At 37.9% G+C, this 17624-nt stretch overlaps 2 protein-coding genes and 1 long non-coding RNA gene across 4 annotated transcripts in view; 1 reads left to right on the top strand and 2 right to left on the bottom strand.

The window, feature by feature from the left end:
- Nucleotides 1-624: 624 nt before the first annotated feature.
- On the bottom strand, nucleotides 625-4055 carry LOC148371011 (uncharacterized). The gene is made up of 2 exons (XR_015849746.1): nucleotides 3909-4055; nucleotides 625-1203 (listed from the first exon to the last, which is right to left on the bottom strand). It is a non-coding gene; the product is annotated as an uncharacterized LOC148371011 (long non-coding RNA).
- A 7319-nt stretch (nucleotides 4056-11374) lies between these two features.
- On the top strand, nucleotides 11375-15749 carry LOC148371010 (mediator of RNA polymerase II transcription subunit 30). 2 transcript variants are annotated; one of them, XM_088328862.1, is made up of 5 exons: nucleotides 11375-11525; nucleotides 11720-11974; nucleotides 13016-13174; nucleotides 15076-15165; nucleotides 15247-15749. In XM_088328862.1, the coding sequence occupies exons 2-5, from the start codon at nucleotides 11732-11734 to the stop codon at nucleotides 15340-15342; spliced, it is 588 nt and encodes a 195-aa protein (XP_088184988.1). In that variant the 5' UTR covers nucleotides 11375-11525; nucleotides 11720-11731; the 3' UTR covers nucleotides 15343-15749. The 2 variants fall into 2 exon arrangements, with proteins under 2 accessions (XP_088184988.1, XP_088184987.1); XM_088328861.1 differs by having other exon boundaries at nucleotides 11395-11974.
- Nucleotides 15654-17624, bottom strand: part of ext1c (exostoses (multiple) 1c) — a 93900-nt gene continuing 91929 nt past the window's right edge. Inside the window, exons 10-11 of the mRNA XM_088328860.1 lie at nucleotides 17351-17522; nucleotides 15654-16495 (exon numbers count right to left, since the gene is read on the bottom strand). Of these exons, the coding sequence (XP_088184986.1) occupies nucleotides 16310-16495; nucleotides 17351-17522 (358 nt within the window). The 3' untranslated portion in view covers nucleotides 15654-16309. The remainder of the gene's footprint in view (nucleotides 16496-17350; nucleotides 17523-17624) is intronic.

Raw genomic sequence — 17624 nt, 5'->3', positions numbered from 1 at the left:
CTATTCGTAGGTTATCCCTTTCGATAAGGGACCACAAAATGCAAAATATTACCTGACCCAAAGCTTGAACTCTCCAAGGGACAGGAGGAAAAAACCAAATACAAAACAAAGCATATAGGCAAAGTTGCATAAATGTGCACAGCCCCCAATCATTATTACATAAAACAATAATCAAGAATGAGAAAAAAATCTCAATAATTAGTATTTTCCCAAATAAAACCAAATAAATATGTGCTGGTCCAGTAAACATACCAAAGTTTCTGAGGAAGTGCTGTGAAAGGGATACAATAAAAAGGACAAAATAGCAAAAAGATAAGGAAAACATAAATTAAAAAAAGGAAAAAAAAACAATGATTTGTACATGTCTTTTATTTGATTTTTTAATAATTTGATTAATATGTTTTCATTTTAATTTCATTTTTCAAATCAATACAATTCATCTAAATGCAAGCAATTAATCAATCAATTAATTTGTTTTTTTTCTTTTATGAAAGACTAAATCACCTAGCAGAATTTTGTAACCTTGTCAGTTTCAGAATTTATTTCCCGCCCCACAGGAATTCTTTTCAAAACAAAAGATTAGAATACACTAAAATTATTATTCATAAAAAAAAAAATCTGAAGCTAAATACTCGTTCTCGTTAATGTCTGTGTTGTCAATGGCACTAATAGGCAGTAAAATGGCAGTCATTTAATAAATGTCTGTATAGTTGTGTGTGAAGTATACATATAGAGCACTTGACCAAAAAACTATTTAGGTATGTGATGACAACAAAAGGGTAAAAAAAAATATTGATTGACCATTTCAGACACAACTTTTGTGTGTGTATAAATTTGAACATCACACCAACAAGCTGGTTGTTAATAAAAAAATATCAAATTGGGTTGTTTTTTTTCTCTTTTTTTTTCTAAATATGAGTCCAGTTTTTTGTCAATTTACACGTTCCAGATAAAAACGGAAACGGTGCACACCAGAATCATGTTTCGGAATTCATCCAAAGAACAAGTCCCTGATTTCGAAGGTGTGGGTCCGACCGAGGGGTTTTCACTTGGGGCCGCGGGGGTCAAAGTTGAGGTCCCCAAGGATGTAGACCCCGCCCCCAAGGTGGAGATTGAAGGGTGAGACGGGGGGCTGCTGAGCCTAGTTAGCGTCGTGGTCGGTTGGTTCGAACTGACGTTCTCGATCGGGGTCTTTGTTTGTCCCTGAAAAAGAAATATGTGTCAATCGGAAAAAAAAAACAATCAAAGTTTATTATTTCCTCAACTTTTGCCACGAAGAAGGTTCAAGTTGTAAATTATAAAACATGTTAGCAGGGACAATTTTGGTCTGAACTGTAACAGCTACGAAGCTAAACTATAAAGAAATTATCCAAATATCGATACTCCACTCTTAATTAGTCAATAATAGTGATACAACATTCCTAGTACTGTATGTAAAATTCCCTTTCTCTACAAAAAAAAATCCATTGAAATCTAATTTAGTAACACATTAAATGTCCACGAGATGGCAAATCATACACTGTTGCAAGTTTCAATATCTTAAAAAGGATCAATAATATTGTGAATACCTGGTATCGATACTACTCCCTTCCCCAGTTTAAGTATAATTCGGGCTATTTGCGAAAACAGTTTTTATATTTAGTTTAGTTTAGTGACATTTTTCTAACTGAGCAAATAAATATGAATAAGGAAAAAACAATCACAAATTATAAACATTTATCATCATTGTGTAAGGTGGACAAAATAGTAATGGAAAAACTTTTGAAAAAATTTACAATGTAACATTAAGTTTTGTCAAGATTCTGACATTTTCAGCTATGTTTGAATTTACTGGCAAATACTAAGAACTTTTCTTTTCGGGGGGATTTTTTTGAGGAGAAATTATAGTAACAATATATTCATATAACAATTTTGTCTGGATTATAATTTTTCACCATTTCATTTTTTATTTAAGAAGTACTCTTATTAGTATTATTATTGTTGTTATGATTATGAAAAGGCATAACATGCGCTCTAATAGTAAAAAAAAAACAAAAAAAAAAAACATTATTTAAAGCATTCTCGGTCTCACTAGACCTTGTCCTTTTCCTACCCAGTAGATAATATGCGAATGACAACACTAACTTGCGGTTCCGGAGGCAAATCGTGCATGACATGCAAAGCTCAAACACCTGAACTTTTTATTTTTTCAAGGCATGAACTCATCAACCACGCTTTGCATGAAGCAAAATTCTGGGGAATATTATCACAGTCTGAAAAGAAAGCTATAAATTTAGATGGAAATGAACAGCCTGTCCTTGAAAAAGGTGGTAAACTACCTGCTGCCTCAGTCAATAAAAACAAGGTGTGTGCGATAAAAACATTTTCCACTAACATGACATAACATGAAATTTTGAGCTAGCGATACTAGTTACGGATACCAAATAACCAATTCTATTAGTAAATCTAACATGTCACCTGAATAATAAATGATACTTTAAAGGTGCTGTCCGTAACTTAAAATTTGGCAACTCTCTGCCAGGATCTCCTGGATTAAAATTATCCTCACTGCCTCAGTCAGCTCATTCCTCAAGTACTAAAACTCTTCGTTTTTCAATTTTGGGGGTTTGCGTTAGTGATTGGACTTGTATTTTAAACAGGTATTTTCATACTTTTACCAATTTCAGGCTACACTAACAAAAAAAACAGCATGAAATGAGTCTTAACCCCCGTTTCCCTTTCTCCCATTCCTGCTACCTAATGTGTTACAACTCCCAGAATAGCGGTGCTTAAAGTAAGATAAAAGCATACAGGTGTCGTGGGAAAAAAAAATATATATAAAGGCTCTTTGAACTCAATGTGGCATTGTTCACACATACTTAACAAGAAAATATTCTACTTTCAACTTTTTAAAGACTCATGTTAAGTTAATTGGCTGGTCCAAATAGTCCCTAGGTGTAAATAAGGGGGGGCGTTATTTTTCTCTGTGTGGCCTGCGACTGGCTGGCAACCAGTTCAGTGTGTCTCCTGCCCAGTGCCCGCCAACATTGGGATGGGCTCCAGCACCCCCGTGACCCTACTGAGGATAAACGGTGCAGATAATGGATGGCAGGATACCATTACTTGTTTCTGAACTACGACCACTAACTAGTACAGATACTTGTCCCTCCCCTCTATTTTATATATATATATATATATATATATATATATATATATAGTTAGTGGTCGTAGTTCAGAAACAAGTAATTGTATCCAGCCATCCATTTTATATATATATATATATATATATATATATATATATATATATAATATATATATATATATAAGATAAAATGTAAACACAAAACAGAAAACTTTTAAAAAGCATAAAAGATAATGATAACTAAAGATAAAAATAATAAAAAAAGGATTAAAAACAATTACAGTACATCAAAAAACTAATACAAAAAAGAAAAAGAAAATGAAGTATAGAAAAATATGATAATATGAAAAATAAATATCCACTAAAAATAAAAAATAAAAATTAAATTAAACATTAGAAATAATTTTAAAAAGTTTAAAAAAAAATCTGTTTCTGATTAAGACTCCCCACAAGACAAATTTAAATATTGTACGCGGTTCGAGACCGGGTGGAAACATACGTTGCCCTGGAAAAGGATGGGCGTCACCAGGCTGTACTTGCCCAAGACACACCACAGGAAACAGTGCCCTTACGAACCTATTCCAACCAACCCGCATTCAATTGTAAATTCCCATTATTTGTAAACCCCTTTAAAAAAATCAGCTTTATTTGTTTTGTTTTTTAATGAAATTATCGAGGTAATGTATGTTTAATTCCACTAAATCCTATGTTTTTAATATTAAATGAATAAATAAACAATGCACAACTCTTGACCTTGCTCGGCTCAAGGTCATCAAAATACGTTTACCTCATCGGAGCTGGCAGATGCGAAGATCAACCCCCAAAAAAGGAAATACTGGATCAATTTGTCCATGTTGCTTTTCTTTTACTGTGTCTGGCTGCCAGTCTTTGCGCCCGTTTTTTATAACGGCCCCCGCTGATAAGAGATTGTCGCCAGGGGCGACCAAAAAAAAATCTGCGTATGGAGGGAGGAGATATGTCAAAATGTTTGTGGTGAGTTTTAGATATGACTTGACTTGAATAAAAAGGATGTTTTTGTATCATAATTTTCAGTTTTTATATGCCTGTTTTTTTAACATTATGTTCACATCATTTTATTTTCAATCTTTCAAGGTTAGTTTTAAGTTTTTATTGTATTATCTTCTACAGTTTTTACAGTATCTAAGGATTTCAATTCATTTTTAAATGATGCATTTCCTAATTTTCACTGCAGGATACTTTTTACCTATGATTTCTCAAGGTGCGCCGTTTCCTTTGTATTAGTATACATACATACATATATACATACATATATACATACACACATGTCAGAAACCGAACAGACGGGGGACCCAAACGCGTAACATTTTCACACCAAGCTTTATTTTACGGAAACTGGGCAGTCATGCGGGGGAACACAAATGCCAGCGATTCGGCGATCGCTGGGTAGAAGAAATGAGACAGAGAAGTCAGGTGCGGGAAAACATGAAGCCAGGGGCAGACGAGATCGAAACCGGACAGGACAGACGGGATCGATACCGGATACTGAATATACGAGCAGGATACCGGACAGGATGGGACAGACACCGGATACAGGATGCACGAGCAAGATACAGGACAGGACAGACACCGGATACTGGATACATGAGCAGGATACCGGACAGGACGGGACTGACGGGATCGATACCAGATACAGGATGCACCAGCTAGATACCGGACAGGACAGACGCGATCAATACACGAGCAAGATACCGGACAGGACGGGACAGACGGGATCGATACCAGATACTGGCTACACGAGCAGGATACCGGACAGAGTCAAAATGCATGCCTTGCAGTCCGTTGACGGACTGACAGGAGTGAATGAGAGCTCTGAGTTTCAATAGGAAGGGAGCCAATCAGGCAATGAGCAGCAGCTGGCGCCAAACGAGCGGGCACAGGTGAGAGCAATGGGCAATTGTGACACATACATACATACACATTATATATATATATATATATATATATATATATATATAAGATTTTTTTATTGATTTGAAAAAAATATATAGGTATAAATTTGCCTGCCTTTTATGACAATTGTCAACTTTTATATTTTTTGTCATTTTTTCTACATTTCTATCAAAAATTCAAAACAGATGAATATTTTTTAGTACATTTACAAGTTTTTATATAGTATTTTGATATATTTTCATGATTTGCTGCAATAAAACTCACATTTTTGTATACATTAAAATAAATATAATCAAATATGTATTTCAATAGTTTTTTATTTTTACAAAAATAAACTTTGGGTTCTGCTGTGAATGTCTTTAGCGCATCTGCAGCCAAAAGACAGCACTAGCCTTTTATGCTGCTCTGGTGTTTTTTTGGCCTATTCTTCTTCCAGCTTTCTCCACAGTTTGATGATTGTAGTGGGTTTCTTGACACTAATTTTGCCACCAAGGATTTTCCAGAGGTTTCATATTTTGTTGAGATCAGGAATCAGGGTATGCTTTATCCTTAATTTTGTTGTGACCGTCAAGGAAAGTATTTACCCGTTTTGGTGTGCGACATGGAGCATTGTCCAGCATGAAGACTGTACACTGATTGGGTGATGAACGCAAAAAAGGAACCATGTGCTCTTGAAGAGGTTCTGATATACAATTGCATTCACTCGGCCATGTACAGTAGCTGTAGAGGAGGCCCAACTCCTGCTGCAGAAAACGTGCCCAAAACCATGCCACTTCCTCCTCCACCTTTCACTTTTTTACTAATGAAAGGTTTGGTCACTGCAGTGTCCAAATGCTCTTAAACTTTAAGACACTCTATGGCCAGACAGACCCTTACCATGTTCAGCCCTGAACTGGTGAGCAATTCCAGCTGCAGTGTGGAAAGGATTACCCATTGATATCCCCCGCGGTGACCTGTCCTTTCTTGCATTTGTCTTCCATGGACGACCAGCCTTCGTGGGCGACTCAAAAGAATTCTTAAAATCACCAATTTGGAACGATCAACTTGTCTTGCTATGGCTGATTGGCTCAACCTTTTCATCTGCCGGAGTCTTGCAGTCATTTAAAAATGGCCCACCATTTTGCAAGGTAAGTGAAACTGGCAGTTAGGATGCCAGCTAAATAGCGGTTGACAGAAGATCAATGAAATTAGCGCCGTGTGCTAGATTAACACCATTAGGTGGGAGGCACCTGAAAGTGTTCTCTAATTTGGATCAGTTCATTTTTGGCTAAATACGAAACGCCTTATCCATTTTGTGAAAATGTCTTGTAGTAGCGTGGTATAGACACAACACAATGTCCTTAAATTGTTGAGCAGTAAAGATGGAATATTTTCAGAATCATTCAATTGTTTGTAAATTGTTGTTTGATCTCAAGTGCATGTTAATATATAGCCATTGATGTTTTACATTTCTTGACAGTTTTTATGTGATTATTTGGAGTATTTTTTACATTATTGTTTTAACAGGATCCCCCCATTTTAAAATACATTAAAGGGACAGTGTTTATTATTTGACCATTACATGTCGCTGTATTAGGTAGTGCAACCCAAAAAGCATTATTATAATCTATATTTACTTTCAACGATTAATATTCTTAAATTTTTCTTGAAAGCTCACTCACTTAATGTATTTTTGTTTTTTTCACAGCAAAGGTTCTCAATATTGTAAAATAATCACACTCATTTTATGTATATTTTGTATTTTACTCAATAAATAAAGATAAACAATTTTAAATACTTTTCTGGTATATTTTTACCAGAAAATTAAGTCAAAAATTGTCAAAAGAAGAATAAATTTGATTTTTTTTTCTTTATACGGCTTCGCAATAAGCTTTTATGTGATAATAAGCCATGTTTAAATGTTTTACGTTATTAACCGGGTATAATTTGACTATTATTATGAGATTTTTTTCAGTCAGAACACAGCCCATAAACGGACATTTGCTTGGCAATAAAATCCAAATCCCGATCAGTATCGAAAATATTTACTTTTCACTGGACTATTTCAACAGCGAAGAAAAAAAAACGAGTGAAAGAAAAGAAAAAAGCAAATAAAAAGTAGCCGTGTTGACATTGTGATTAGATAAAAAAAGGATACATTGCTAGCATAACTTGTAACAAAAAGGTACTTTTCTGTTTTGTTCTCAAGTCATGTTTATTTGTATAGCCCTTCATTATAAGAAGTCTAAAAGGGCTGAACAGACTACTATATTATATATATATTTTTAATTCTACTTCTATTTTAGATATAATAACCTACTGTTTAATGCAGCACATGCTCTGGAGAATGATGCTCTTGTTTGAATTGAAATATTTTGACTTGATATTTTTCACACCGTGTCGTTTAAAAGGTTGTTTTTTATTCAATATTATATATTAAGTATACGATATGCTCGAGTATTCTTGGAATGTGGGGAAAAAGGTCTCTTGACAGCTTGTTTTACTCAATAGGAGCCTTTTTAATCATTAATAAATATTATTTTAAATATTGGATGTCCTGAAAATTGTGTCTTTATGTGGTAGGTAATCAGTACTTTTATCCAAAAAGGGAAGACTTTTAATACGTTGCCAGTTGAATATTTATTGAATGGCTTATTTGTCAAAGGTTCTGCCAATGGAAATTTGGATTTACTTCCTTGTAACAGCTAACTCATTAAAGTAAAGATCTATTTTTTTTCTTTTAATGTTTTATTTTTAGTTTTATTGAAGAAGCACATTGCAACCACTTTCTTCATTATTTTTTTCTTGATTCTTTTTGTTTTTCAGAAAGTTTTTTTTTTTTACAGATTATACAATATTTACTATTTTCTCATCTCATCTCATTAGCCGTACCGCTTATCCTCAGTAGGGTCGCGGGGGTGCTGGAGCCCATCCCAGCAATCATCGGGCAGTGGGCAGGGGACACCCTGAACTGGTTGCCAGCCAATCGCAGGGCACACAGGGACAGACACAACTCTTTCGCTCATTCACACCTAGGGACAATTTGGACCGGTTAACATACATTTTGACCAAACCAAGACTTGATGCGTGTGAACAGCGGTGGGTAGCGAAGCTAGCTGCATACAATTTTGACCTGAAGTACATTCCTGGCCCAAAGAACATCGTAGCTGACGCTCTAAGCCGTGAGCCATTTGTACGGTCATGTGTGGGTCATCGCCTTGTTAACGAGCCCTATACCTCGCTCTTGGACCAAGTCAACAGGGTGAACAACAGTACTGTGCAAGAGGTGTTCAGAGTATCCAACAACTGTCACGCTGTTGTAGACGAGAGTGCTGGGACATCAGATGAGTCAGTAAAAAGGGCAATTCCATCAGGCTCCAATGGTTCTGTGACATCAGAAGAAGTTGCTGCTGTCCTCAGTGCTCAGTCCACTGGTGGCGTGGGTCAAGTGATGGGAACGGATGCCAACTTCAATCTTCTGCAGAAGGAAGATCAGTCAACGGCACTCCCACAGAGTCAGCTTGTTGGTTTACAAGAACAGGACAACACAATAAGCAGAACCATGTACTTTGTGCATAGACACAAGAGACCTACCAGGCGTGAGAGAGCTGTCGAGTCGCCTAGTGTGATGAAACTACTGAAGCATTGGAGCAGACTCACCATACAGAATGGCTTGCTCTACAAAATAAGGAAAGATCCTCACATGGCCAAGAAAATCTTCCAGTTTGTGGTGCCTGATTCATTGAAACAGAAAGTCCTTCACGGTTTACATGACTCAGCAGGTCACCAAGGCCAGAACCGTACTTTGTCTCTGGTGAGGCAACGATTCTTCTGGAATGGCATGGAACGTGATGTTGTGAATTATGTCAAATCCTGTCAGCGTTGTGTAGTAGGGAAAACACCGGAACCACACAACCGTGCACCACTCAAGAACATAGTCACCTCTGAGCCTATGGAGTTGGTCTGTATAGACTTTTGGACTGCTGAGCAAGAGAACAAGTCTGTAGATGTCCTGGTCGTAACTGATCATTTCTCCAAGATGGCGCACGCCTTCCCTTGCAGGAATCAAACCGCCAAACAAGTTGCTCGCCGTCTGTGGCAGGATTTCTTCCTTGTCTATGGTTTCCCTCGGCGTATCCACTCTGATCAGGGAGCCAATTTTGAGAGCAAACTGATCAAAGAGCTTCTACAGATGGCAGGGGTGCAGAAATCCCATACGACTCCGTACCACCCCATGGGAAATGGTATCGCAGAACGATTTAACCGAACATTGGGAGATATGATCAGAACCCTTCCCCCTCAGCCCAAAGCAAAGTGGCCACAAATGCTGCAGCAGCTCACATTCTGCTATAACTGCACAGAGCATGAGACAACAGGGTTTGCACCGTTTTACCTAGTGTTTGGTAGGATCCCTCGTCTCCCTGTCGATGTCATGTTTCAACATGCTAATACCAATGATGCTGTTGTCAGCTACTCTGACTTTGTAAGGCATCTGAAGAAAGATCTACATGAAGCTGCTCAGATTGTACAGAGGAATACTCTCAGAGAACAGACTCGCCATGCCAAGCTGTACAACCGTAGGGCCAAAGGATCACCCCTCGTCGTGGGAGACCGGGTGTTGATCGCCAACAGAGGTGTCCCGGGGAAACGCAAAGTTGCAGATAAGTGGGAGTCGACCCCGTATGAAGTCATATCAGTCAAGCCTGATCTCAATGTCTATATAGTCAAGGAACGCCTGACGGGCAAAGAGAAGGTAGTTCACAGGAATTTGCTGCTCTCTGTTAGCTTCTTGCCCTGTGAGGATGATCTGGCCAGCGAATCTGAAAACTCAGGGTGTGACGCTGCTATGCATGGAAGTGATGTATGCCCTGATTTACCTGACGCGGTTGAAGACAGTGATGTCCGTACAGTAAACTGGGTGATACAGGCAGGTGAAGAGCAAGTTCATCCAGAGGTGGAGGATAACTCACTAGACAGCAGATCTGATGCCCAGTCTGACTCTCTCACAGTTGATACATCCAGTCGAGGAAGTCAGCACATCCCCGAACAAGATGTTGACCATACTTCAAGTGACAATACGGAAAGCCCATCACAGTGCTCTGAAAACATGATCCCTTTGGGTATGGGCCCACCACACACTGTCCACCCAGACGAGACCCCATTGAACACTGACCATCCGGACACAGACTCCCCTGATACTGACTGTTTAGACTTGACTGTCCCAGACCTTCAAGCTCAGGTTATTTGTGCTCAACCTAACCGTTATGGTCTTAGGGTCCGCCAGTCCATCAGGCCTCCTAGTCGTCTTATTTGTCAGATGAATGACCAGTTGGTAGGTGACAATTCTCTGTCCGCAATATCTGCTAGTTCCTAGTTTAAGTTCAGTAGAGATGCACTTTCAGTTTGAGTAACAAAGCTTGAGTAAGAAACAAGAATTGTGCCTATGTGAGCACTTACAACTACAGGAACAATGTTTATTTCAGAGATGTAACAGGCATCTTTGAGTCTGTGCTTAGTTAGGAGTTTGATCGCCGCCTTTCTTTTCACACTCCTTTTTGGGAGAGTTTTAGAACTGACATGCACTTCAGTTTGTTCCTTGTAATACTGTACCAGTTTTCGTGTCCTCTTTTTCATCAGTATTTGCCTTACTGAATATTTATTTCTGTCTTTTGGACTTTCAATTGGGAGAAAAGGTGGAATTTCTTGACTTTCAAGGGATTATTTTGAAGTACATTTGTATACTATGTGTTTCTTTTTTATTTAGTCATTTTTCCTGTCTTTCAGATTTGTTATAGGGGGAAGAAATGCAAGTTTGTACGCTTTTTTTGGTCATATATATTATCATATATATTCACAATATGTTTTGTTTTGTTATTTTCTGCATGTTTTTCATATTTTTATTTTTTCAAACTGCTTTAGTTTTTTTCAGGCTGGTTCTTAAACATATTTTTTTCTTATTTTGGTTCTATATATTTTTTTATACAGATCTTGCAAGGAATATCTATTTCTGTTTCAGGATATTTTTATATATATATATTTTTTATGTGAATATTATGTGTCATAAAAATATCCATTAAAAACTTAAAAAATAATAAGTCTGAGAAACAGGTTGAAAAATATTTTTCAGAACACAGGACGAATACAAACATGATATTCCTGGGGGGAAAAAAAACTTTGAATTAACTGGTCCCAAAGTTTATTTGAATGAACACATTTTTATTGTATCTATCTTTATTTTTCTTTTTTTATAGTAGAAAAAAAACTGAATTTAAAATAGATTACGAGCTAGCATTTCGCTAACCATTATTCCGCTACTGACCTTTGGGCGGCAGTAGTGAGCTTTAGCCGCACATTGTTCGCTTGCACATGTCACCGATCAAGACCGTGAATGAATGCCTTCAAAAAGGACACATCCCATGGGGCGCAGAACGTAAACTCGCCTGAAACCAAGGAAATTTAGACGCACTGCTACTAAATAACGTCGTTAGTTGCTGTATGCTGATCATTTATCGTCCTGTAAACTGTTTCTTTATCGGCCTCTGGTTTGTTAAAAACGATTGGTTTAGGGAAATGTTAGCATGCTAACACCGTAGTTTGAGTTGCTGGAGCTATGACGTAACTCCCCCTCGCTCTTATTTTCACTTTTGCATCGTAAAACAAACTCGTATTGATTGTTTATTCCATTAGATTTGTGTTGCAATGGCAGCGTCGCTGCCACAAAAGCCGGGTATGGCGGGGATGCCTCCTCAGCAGCAGCAGCAACAGCAGCAGCAGCCTCCTCACATGCCCCCTACTGGCATGCCTGTGGGACAGCAACCGATGCCACCCCAAGGTGCCCTACGCGAGATCTCCCCCGTCTTTTTATGTCGCATTGGGCAGGAAACCGTGCAGGACATCGTCACTCGCACCATGGAGATCTTTCAGATCACGCGAGCCACACAGGTAAACAAGTATGTTTGCTACTCAAAGTAAGATCCTGAGCCCGACCCGAATTTTGAGTCTGAAACGTCAATCATTATTTTGTTCTTACTTTTTTTTACTCCATCGTCTTAAGGACTGCTTGTGTGGTTTATGGTTTAATTTTCAAGCTGTCAAAATGACAATCGGCCTTCAAATGTTCCCGTCAACTCTTTTAAAAAAATTCGTCAGTGATGGAATATTTTTGGTCAATGTCACCTCTGCTGCACACAAAGATATACAGTCTTACTCAAATTGAATTTCGTTACTAGACAGTGTGGCGTGGTGAATGATCCACGCGATGAAATTTGTCCCACTATCACGCAGCGGTGGCACCATTGGTACCCAGAAAGTGAAGCACAGGGTAGGAGGGTGTAGGTTAGTGTCAAGTCAATTAAAATCGCCACCGAGTCCTCGCTGATCAAATATTAAAATTCGGTTTTGCTTTGGGCTCGATTTATTATTTTTTTATGCTTAACCTTACTTCTAGCTGCAATTTACGTCTATTTTAAAAGTCAACTAGTCGCTATTGAAACGATGGTGGAATAATCTGTAATTTTTTTTTAAATTCAGCTCGAAGTTGATTTAATGATGTGGAAAATTATAAAACCAGTTAGCTGTGGTTCTCGGGCAATAGAAACAAATCCATAAATAAACCGCTGTCCATTTTTCGGGGATAGGCGATCAATGATTGATTCATATCAGGTTACCATTTTTATCCCTGTAAACCAAGAACAGGCTAACTTGAATCCTAACGAGGCAAGTCAGATATGATCTTTGATCTACTGCCATGATATGCAAGTAGTCTTTATTGGTTTTATCCAAGCTAAAAGGCTCCCTAACTTAAGAGCAGAGATTATATTCATGTCAAGATGTCTCACTCTTTGGAGAGACCGTGATTGGCGACAATGGAAATCATTGTCGACTATCTCTATTGATTTTTGTTGATTAATTGTTGCCGCTAGTAAAGCGCAAAGAGGTAACTTGCACTTGTTTCGAAGATATTAAATCCAATCCTCATTGCAGCTTCCGAATGGCGTGACGCAAAGTCAAGCGATGTACCAGGATCGCTTTGGCAAACTCCAGGAACATTTGAGGCAGCTCGCTTTGCTCTTCCGGAAACTTCGCCTCCTGTACGAGCGCTGCGTGGAGATGACGGCCGATTTGCAGGAGGGGCCCGCCGAGGTCAGTTCATCCACTTTCAGTATGCAAAAATCTTTGGATGCTCCTTTAGCTACTCCAAAATCTCTGCCTACCTGATACCAATATCGCTTCTGTGAGAATTAGAAGATAATTTGTATGAGTCATTCACGTACTCCAATGTTGATTTTCTCCAAGATTCAAAGAGATTTTGGTTAGGTCAGGGGTTTGCAACCCAAAATGTTGAAATAGCCATATCGTACCATAAGTACGTGTTCGGAGCCGCAAAAATGAAAAGCTTTATCGAATCCTTTTAAGGAAGACAGCACATTCTGTATTTATACACTGAATATAACCATATGCATTTGAAAACATCAAGAATGTTCGTCATATTTGTTGTCCTACAGAAACCATATATTTTTCCATTATCTATCATTTTTGAAAAAGCGCCAGGCAGCCTCTATGGGGCAGCAAAGTGCTGCATGCAGCTCCAGAGCTACCGGTGCCGACCCCTGGTCTAGTTAACATAATAGGATAAACTGTAGATTGATCAGGATTGATTTCTCTCTAAAAAAAATAAGAATCATTTACATAATTCTCTGTAGCATTTTTCGGGGATTAAAGCATGTTGCGTCTAGGCCAGATAATAAAAGAAACGGCAATACAATACAAAAATTGATTCTGTGAGAAAAAGATACATTCAAAGAATCCTTTACAAAGCTCAATGTTTCTAGACCAAATAATAAATTAATTGGTAAATAACTTGATACCAAATTTAATAACTCTAGGTTTTGAAAAAATCATTTACATCTTTCCTTGATAAAAACATTTTATCCAACCCATATGGTAAAATGAATGACCTATTACCGTTCTTAATACAGCTTTTTGTACTACGTTCTAATAGTCGATGACTCAAATTTTATTGCAGTCTTTTATATCTATCAATGCACAGGAGTTTGATATTCACAAATTGTCTGTGGAACTGCAAATATGAGAAAAGGGAAATAATAGTCGCATTTGTTTATAAGAATGAAGATCATTGAAATGATATTTATCTGATGGATGTCAAAATCAACGTCCCATTCACTGGCCTCAACAAAAATGATATCATTATCAGTATTGGTTGGGGAAAAAAGGTTATCGTAGGGAAAACAATCATTGAATGTAGTAAATCGGGAACCATGTTGCATTAAAGGGTTCTTATTATACAGGGTTCTTATGGGTGCTTGAAATTAAATTAAAGTTGTGTTTTCAAGGTCAGGAAATGCTTGAATTTTGTCTAAATGATGTTTCACGGCAGTCTAACTCGACAGACCAGGCATTAAAACAAACAAAAAAATTAAATAGTAAAACCTGCTATTAAAAATGACACCGCTGGCCCAGCTCAGGGACTGCATTGCTTTGGATGGCGTTGTCATGTGACACGTCATCGCCTCCTACAGGTGTGTTGGGAAAGGTGCATCAGAACAGATGAATCACTCCTAAATGCCTGGTGGTTGCAGATTTAATGAAGAATGACTTAAGAAATAAGAAATTTGCATGCTGCAAATTGTCTTCACAAATGGGAGAGTCACGTGACTACTTCAAATTTGATTTTTTTTTTTGGGTGCTAACTGTTAGCTACATCTAAACAGGGCACTATGAAATGGGTATTAATGTGATATTCGGTAAGGGCCATTTAAATAAAACAAAGCGTTACTCAGTGCTAAATTATAATCGGAAGAATTTCCTGCAACTGAAAATGTAAGCTAGTAATTACGTGTTTTACCCAACACCCATATGGATAGATATTTTTCTCGTATTTACACATGGATTGTTCAAATCCATAAATATATTCGCAATTTACTCAAGATCTAAAAGTCATACAGTACAGTGTGCAAGCACTAATAGTAGCATGAATGTGAATCCACGTATAACAATATGATTTTAATCTTCTATCCCTTCAGCTTGTGCCCTACGTCGGAGAAGAGCTGGTCAACGTCCGAGTGGAGCCGTGCAGTCCTTCCGTCCACCAGGAGCGAAAAGAAGTCCTTGAGGTGCTTTTGACGTTCATTCCGGAAGGATACATAATACTAAATCGATACTCAATTTACCGTCACATTTTTTTTTTTTTGCAGAAAGTACGTCAGAAGAACCAGGAGATGAAGGTCCTCATGGACCAGATGAGGAACCTGCTATGGGACGTCAATGCCATGTTGACATTGAGAAAATGAGAAAGCCCTGCCCCCTTCCTTCCTGAAGGTTGCCACAAGAGGGCAGCAAAACACTTTTGAGAAATTTTCATGTACTGAATTGTTTGTATTCCACCAGGTCCAACAAGTTTTTCTGTTTCATTACGGCAGCTATGTACACAACATCTCAGGTGTTTTGTACTGAAATTGTGCGTTTTTTGTGTTCTATTGAGTCTTCCACAACACTCCGTTTGTTCAGGATTCCTTGCCTGTGAATGTCTTTTTTTTTTTTTAATACAAATTAAAATTGTTTTTTAAAAAGTGAGTTTCTTTAAGAAAACAGGACAAAGTCAGCGTTTTCAAATTGTTTTTATTTGACTTCCTGCTGTGAAAAGGGCTGCTGCAAAAGTCTGGAAAATGTTAATACATGAAAATAATTTCCAAGTAAATTTTTGGTTGTTGTTGTTTAAACTCTATTACATCTTTAAAAAATTTTTTTTACCAAATATGCTTTTAAAACTCAAATGAATTATTGTACTTTTTAAACAAAAAATACTCATATTTCAAATATTTTTGGCTGATAATTTATCATTTTTGATAGTATCTCCCTAAGGAAAATTTTATTCTTTTTGTCTATACTTAAATACATTTTAAAAATGATTTCTAATTTTGATACTTTTTAAAATTATAAGTTTACTAAAAATGTTTTTTTAAAGCTACTTTAAAATCAAAAACATTGTACTTGGAATTTTATTTTCATTGCAGTGTTATTTAATACATTTTATTTGTATTTCATGACGTTTTCCTGTTATATAACTGGACATTCTGCAGCAGACCGCTCAGTCATTCCCAAACCATAGTCCAATACCATGACAATGGTAGCTTTTCCCAGGACTTAACCAAACGTTTGCATTAATCCAGAGTCCACTGGGGTTAGTCTGATCCACCCACGTGACAGTTCGAGTCCCTCAGCGACATTACAGTTGTCCAAAATCTCGATTGGTCGTCGTCAAGCCCTTTCCAGGTCTTTGTACTTCTTTCTTAGGACGGATACTTGGTCTTTGAAGAGAACAGGGTCAAGGCGGAACTGAGAGTGGACCAGGGGCATGTAGCCAAACCAGTTGGCGAAGGTGTTGACGCACTCCTGGCGCTGGTTGAAATGCTCTGGGTTGGCCCAGGGGACGTTCTTTGTGGCCTGGTAGCAAGAACAGGACGTTTGTAAACCATTAAGATATAAAATCAGACAAATAGAATGATCTTAAATGTCCTTTTTTTAACGAAATCAGCCTGGACTCCTTTTTTTTGGAGGTGGGGGGTTGGGCTGGCATATATCAAGACCAGACTTACATTAAAAAGACGGTTTGTATTACTTGACCGCTAGATGTCACTATTGTGTAATAGAACCGAAAACAAGCACCAAAAAAACAAGGTCAAAGACAATCTAGATGCCCAGAGATAGAAGAGAGTTTTGTGGGTATTTAAAAAAAAGTACAGTCAATGGCAATAACTCCTTTTTCATAAGTTATGATATGTGCTCAGCTTGCCCCAGCTCACCAAAGTTATTGACTATGAATAATGGATCGCGGAATATTTTTCAACCCATGATGCAGATGTCGCAAAGTGTGAAGTAGTGAGGGATTGCAGTAATTTGAAAAGGAAGATACACAAGTAATGGTAATTAGGACTGAATGCATTCATAATGTATACAATAATTATGAATGATATATTCGATAGCTACTACAGTGAATACACATAAACTCCGAGTTAACCGTCAAAATGTCCTTGCGCAAGACACTGAACCCCTAATGCTCCCGATAGACTGAGGCAGCCGTGCAAGGCCTATCAATGTGTGAGTGTGTGTATGAATGGGTGAGTGTGAAGCACATTGTATAGCAACTTGAAAAGCGCCATATAAATGCAGACCATTTACAAAAAAAATCTGGATTGTGGATGAATAATTTTGAGCCAGTGGGTACGAACAACTTGCAAAACCTTTTTACGTTAGACAAAAAATATATCTAAAGTTGCAATTGAGGACAGCGTTACCTACCTGCGGAGGGGGCATCTCCTTGTATTGCTTCCGTTGCGCCACCTTAATGGGCGGTAGATGCGTGACGGCGGAAACCAAAAAGTTCATGAGGATGTCCTCGCAGTTGGACGTCTGGTCCACGAGCGTCCTCAGAGACGCAGGCAGGTAGTGCGAGAACAGGTAGTGGTAATACCTGTGTAGGAAAAATATACAAATGTGCAGGGTTGTCATGGAAACAATGTAAACCCAACACTCACAAATGCTCAAATTTTGTATTTTCAAGCTGGGGTACTGT

Source organism: Urocampus carinirostris, chromosome 2, assembly GCF_059441175.1.
Source record: "Urocampus carinirostris isolate Australia breed hairy pipefish chromosome 2, RoL_Ucar_1.0, whole genome shotgun sequence".
Taxonomy (NCBI): Eukaryota; Metazoa; Chordata; class Actinopteri; order Syngnathiformes; family Syngnathidae; genus Urocampus; species Urocampus carinirostris.
The sequence above is the reverse complement of the archived record's forward strand: the minus strand, read 5'-3'. Positions and strand labels throughout refer to the sequence as shown.

Excerpts from the sequence above, each read along its gene's own strand:
- LOC148371010 (XM_088328862.1), top strand. The coding sequence starts at position 11,732 with ATGGCAGCGTCGCTGCCACAAAAGCCGGGTATGGCGGGGATGCCTCCT. Across the intron at positions 11,975-13,015 it reads AGATCACGCGAGCCACACAG|CTTCCGAATGGCGTGACGCA; the intron begins GTAAACAAGTAT and ends TCCTCATTGCAG. Across the intron at positions 15,166-15,246 it reads AGCGAAAAGAAGTCCTTGAG|AAAGTACGTCAGAAGAACCA; the intron begins GTGCTTTTGACG and ends TTTTTTTTGCAG.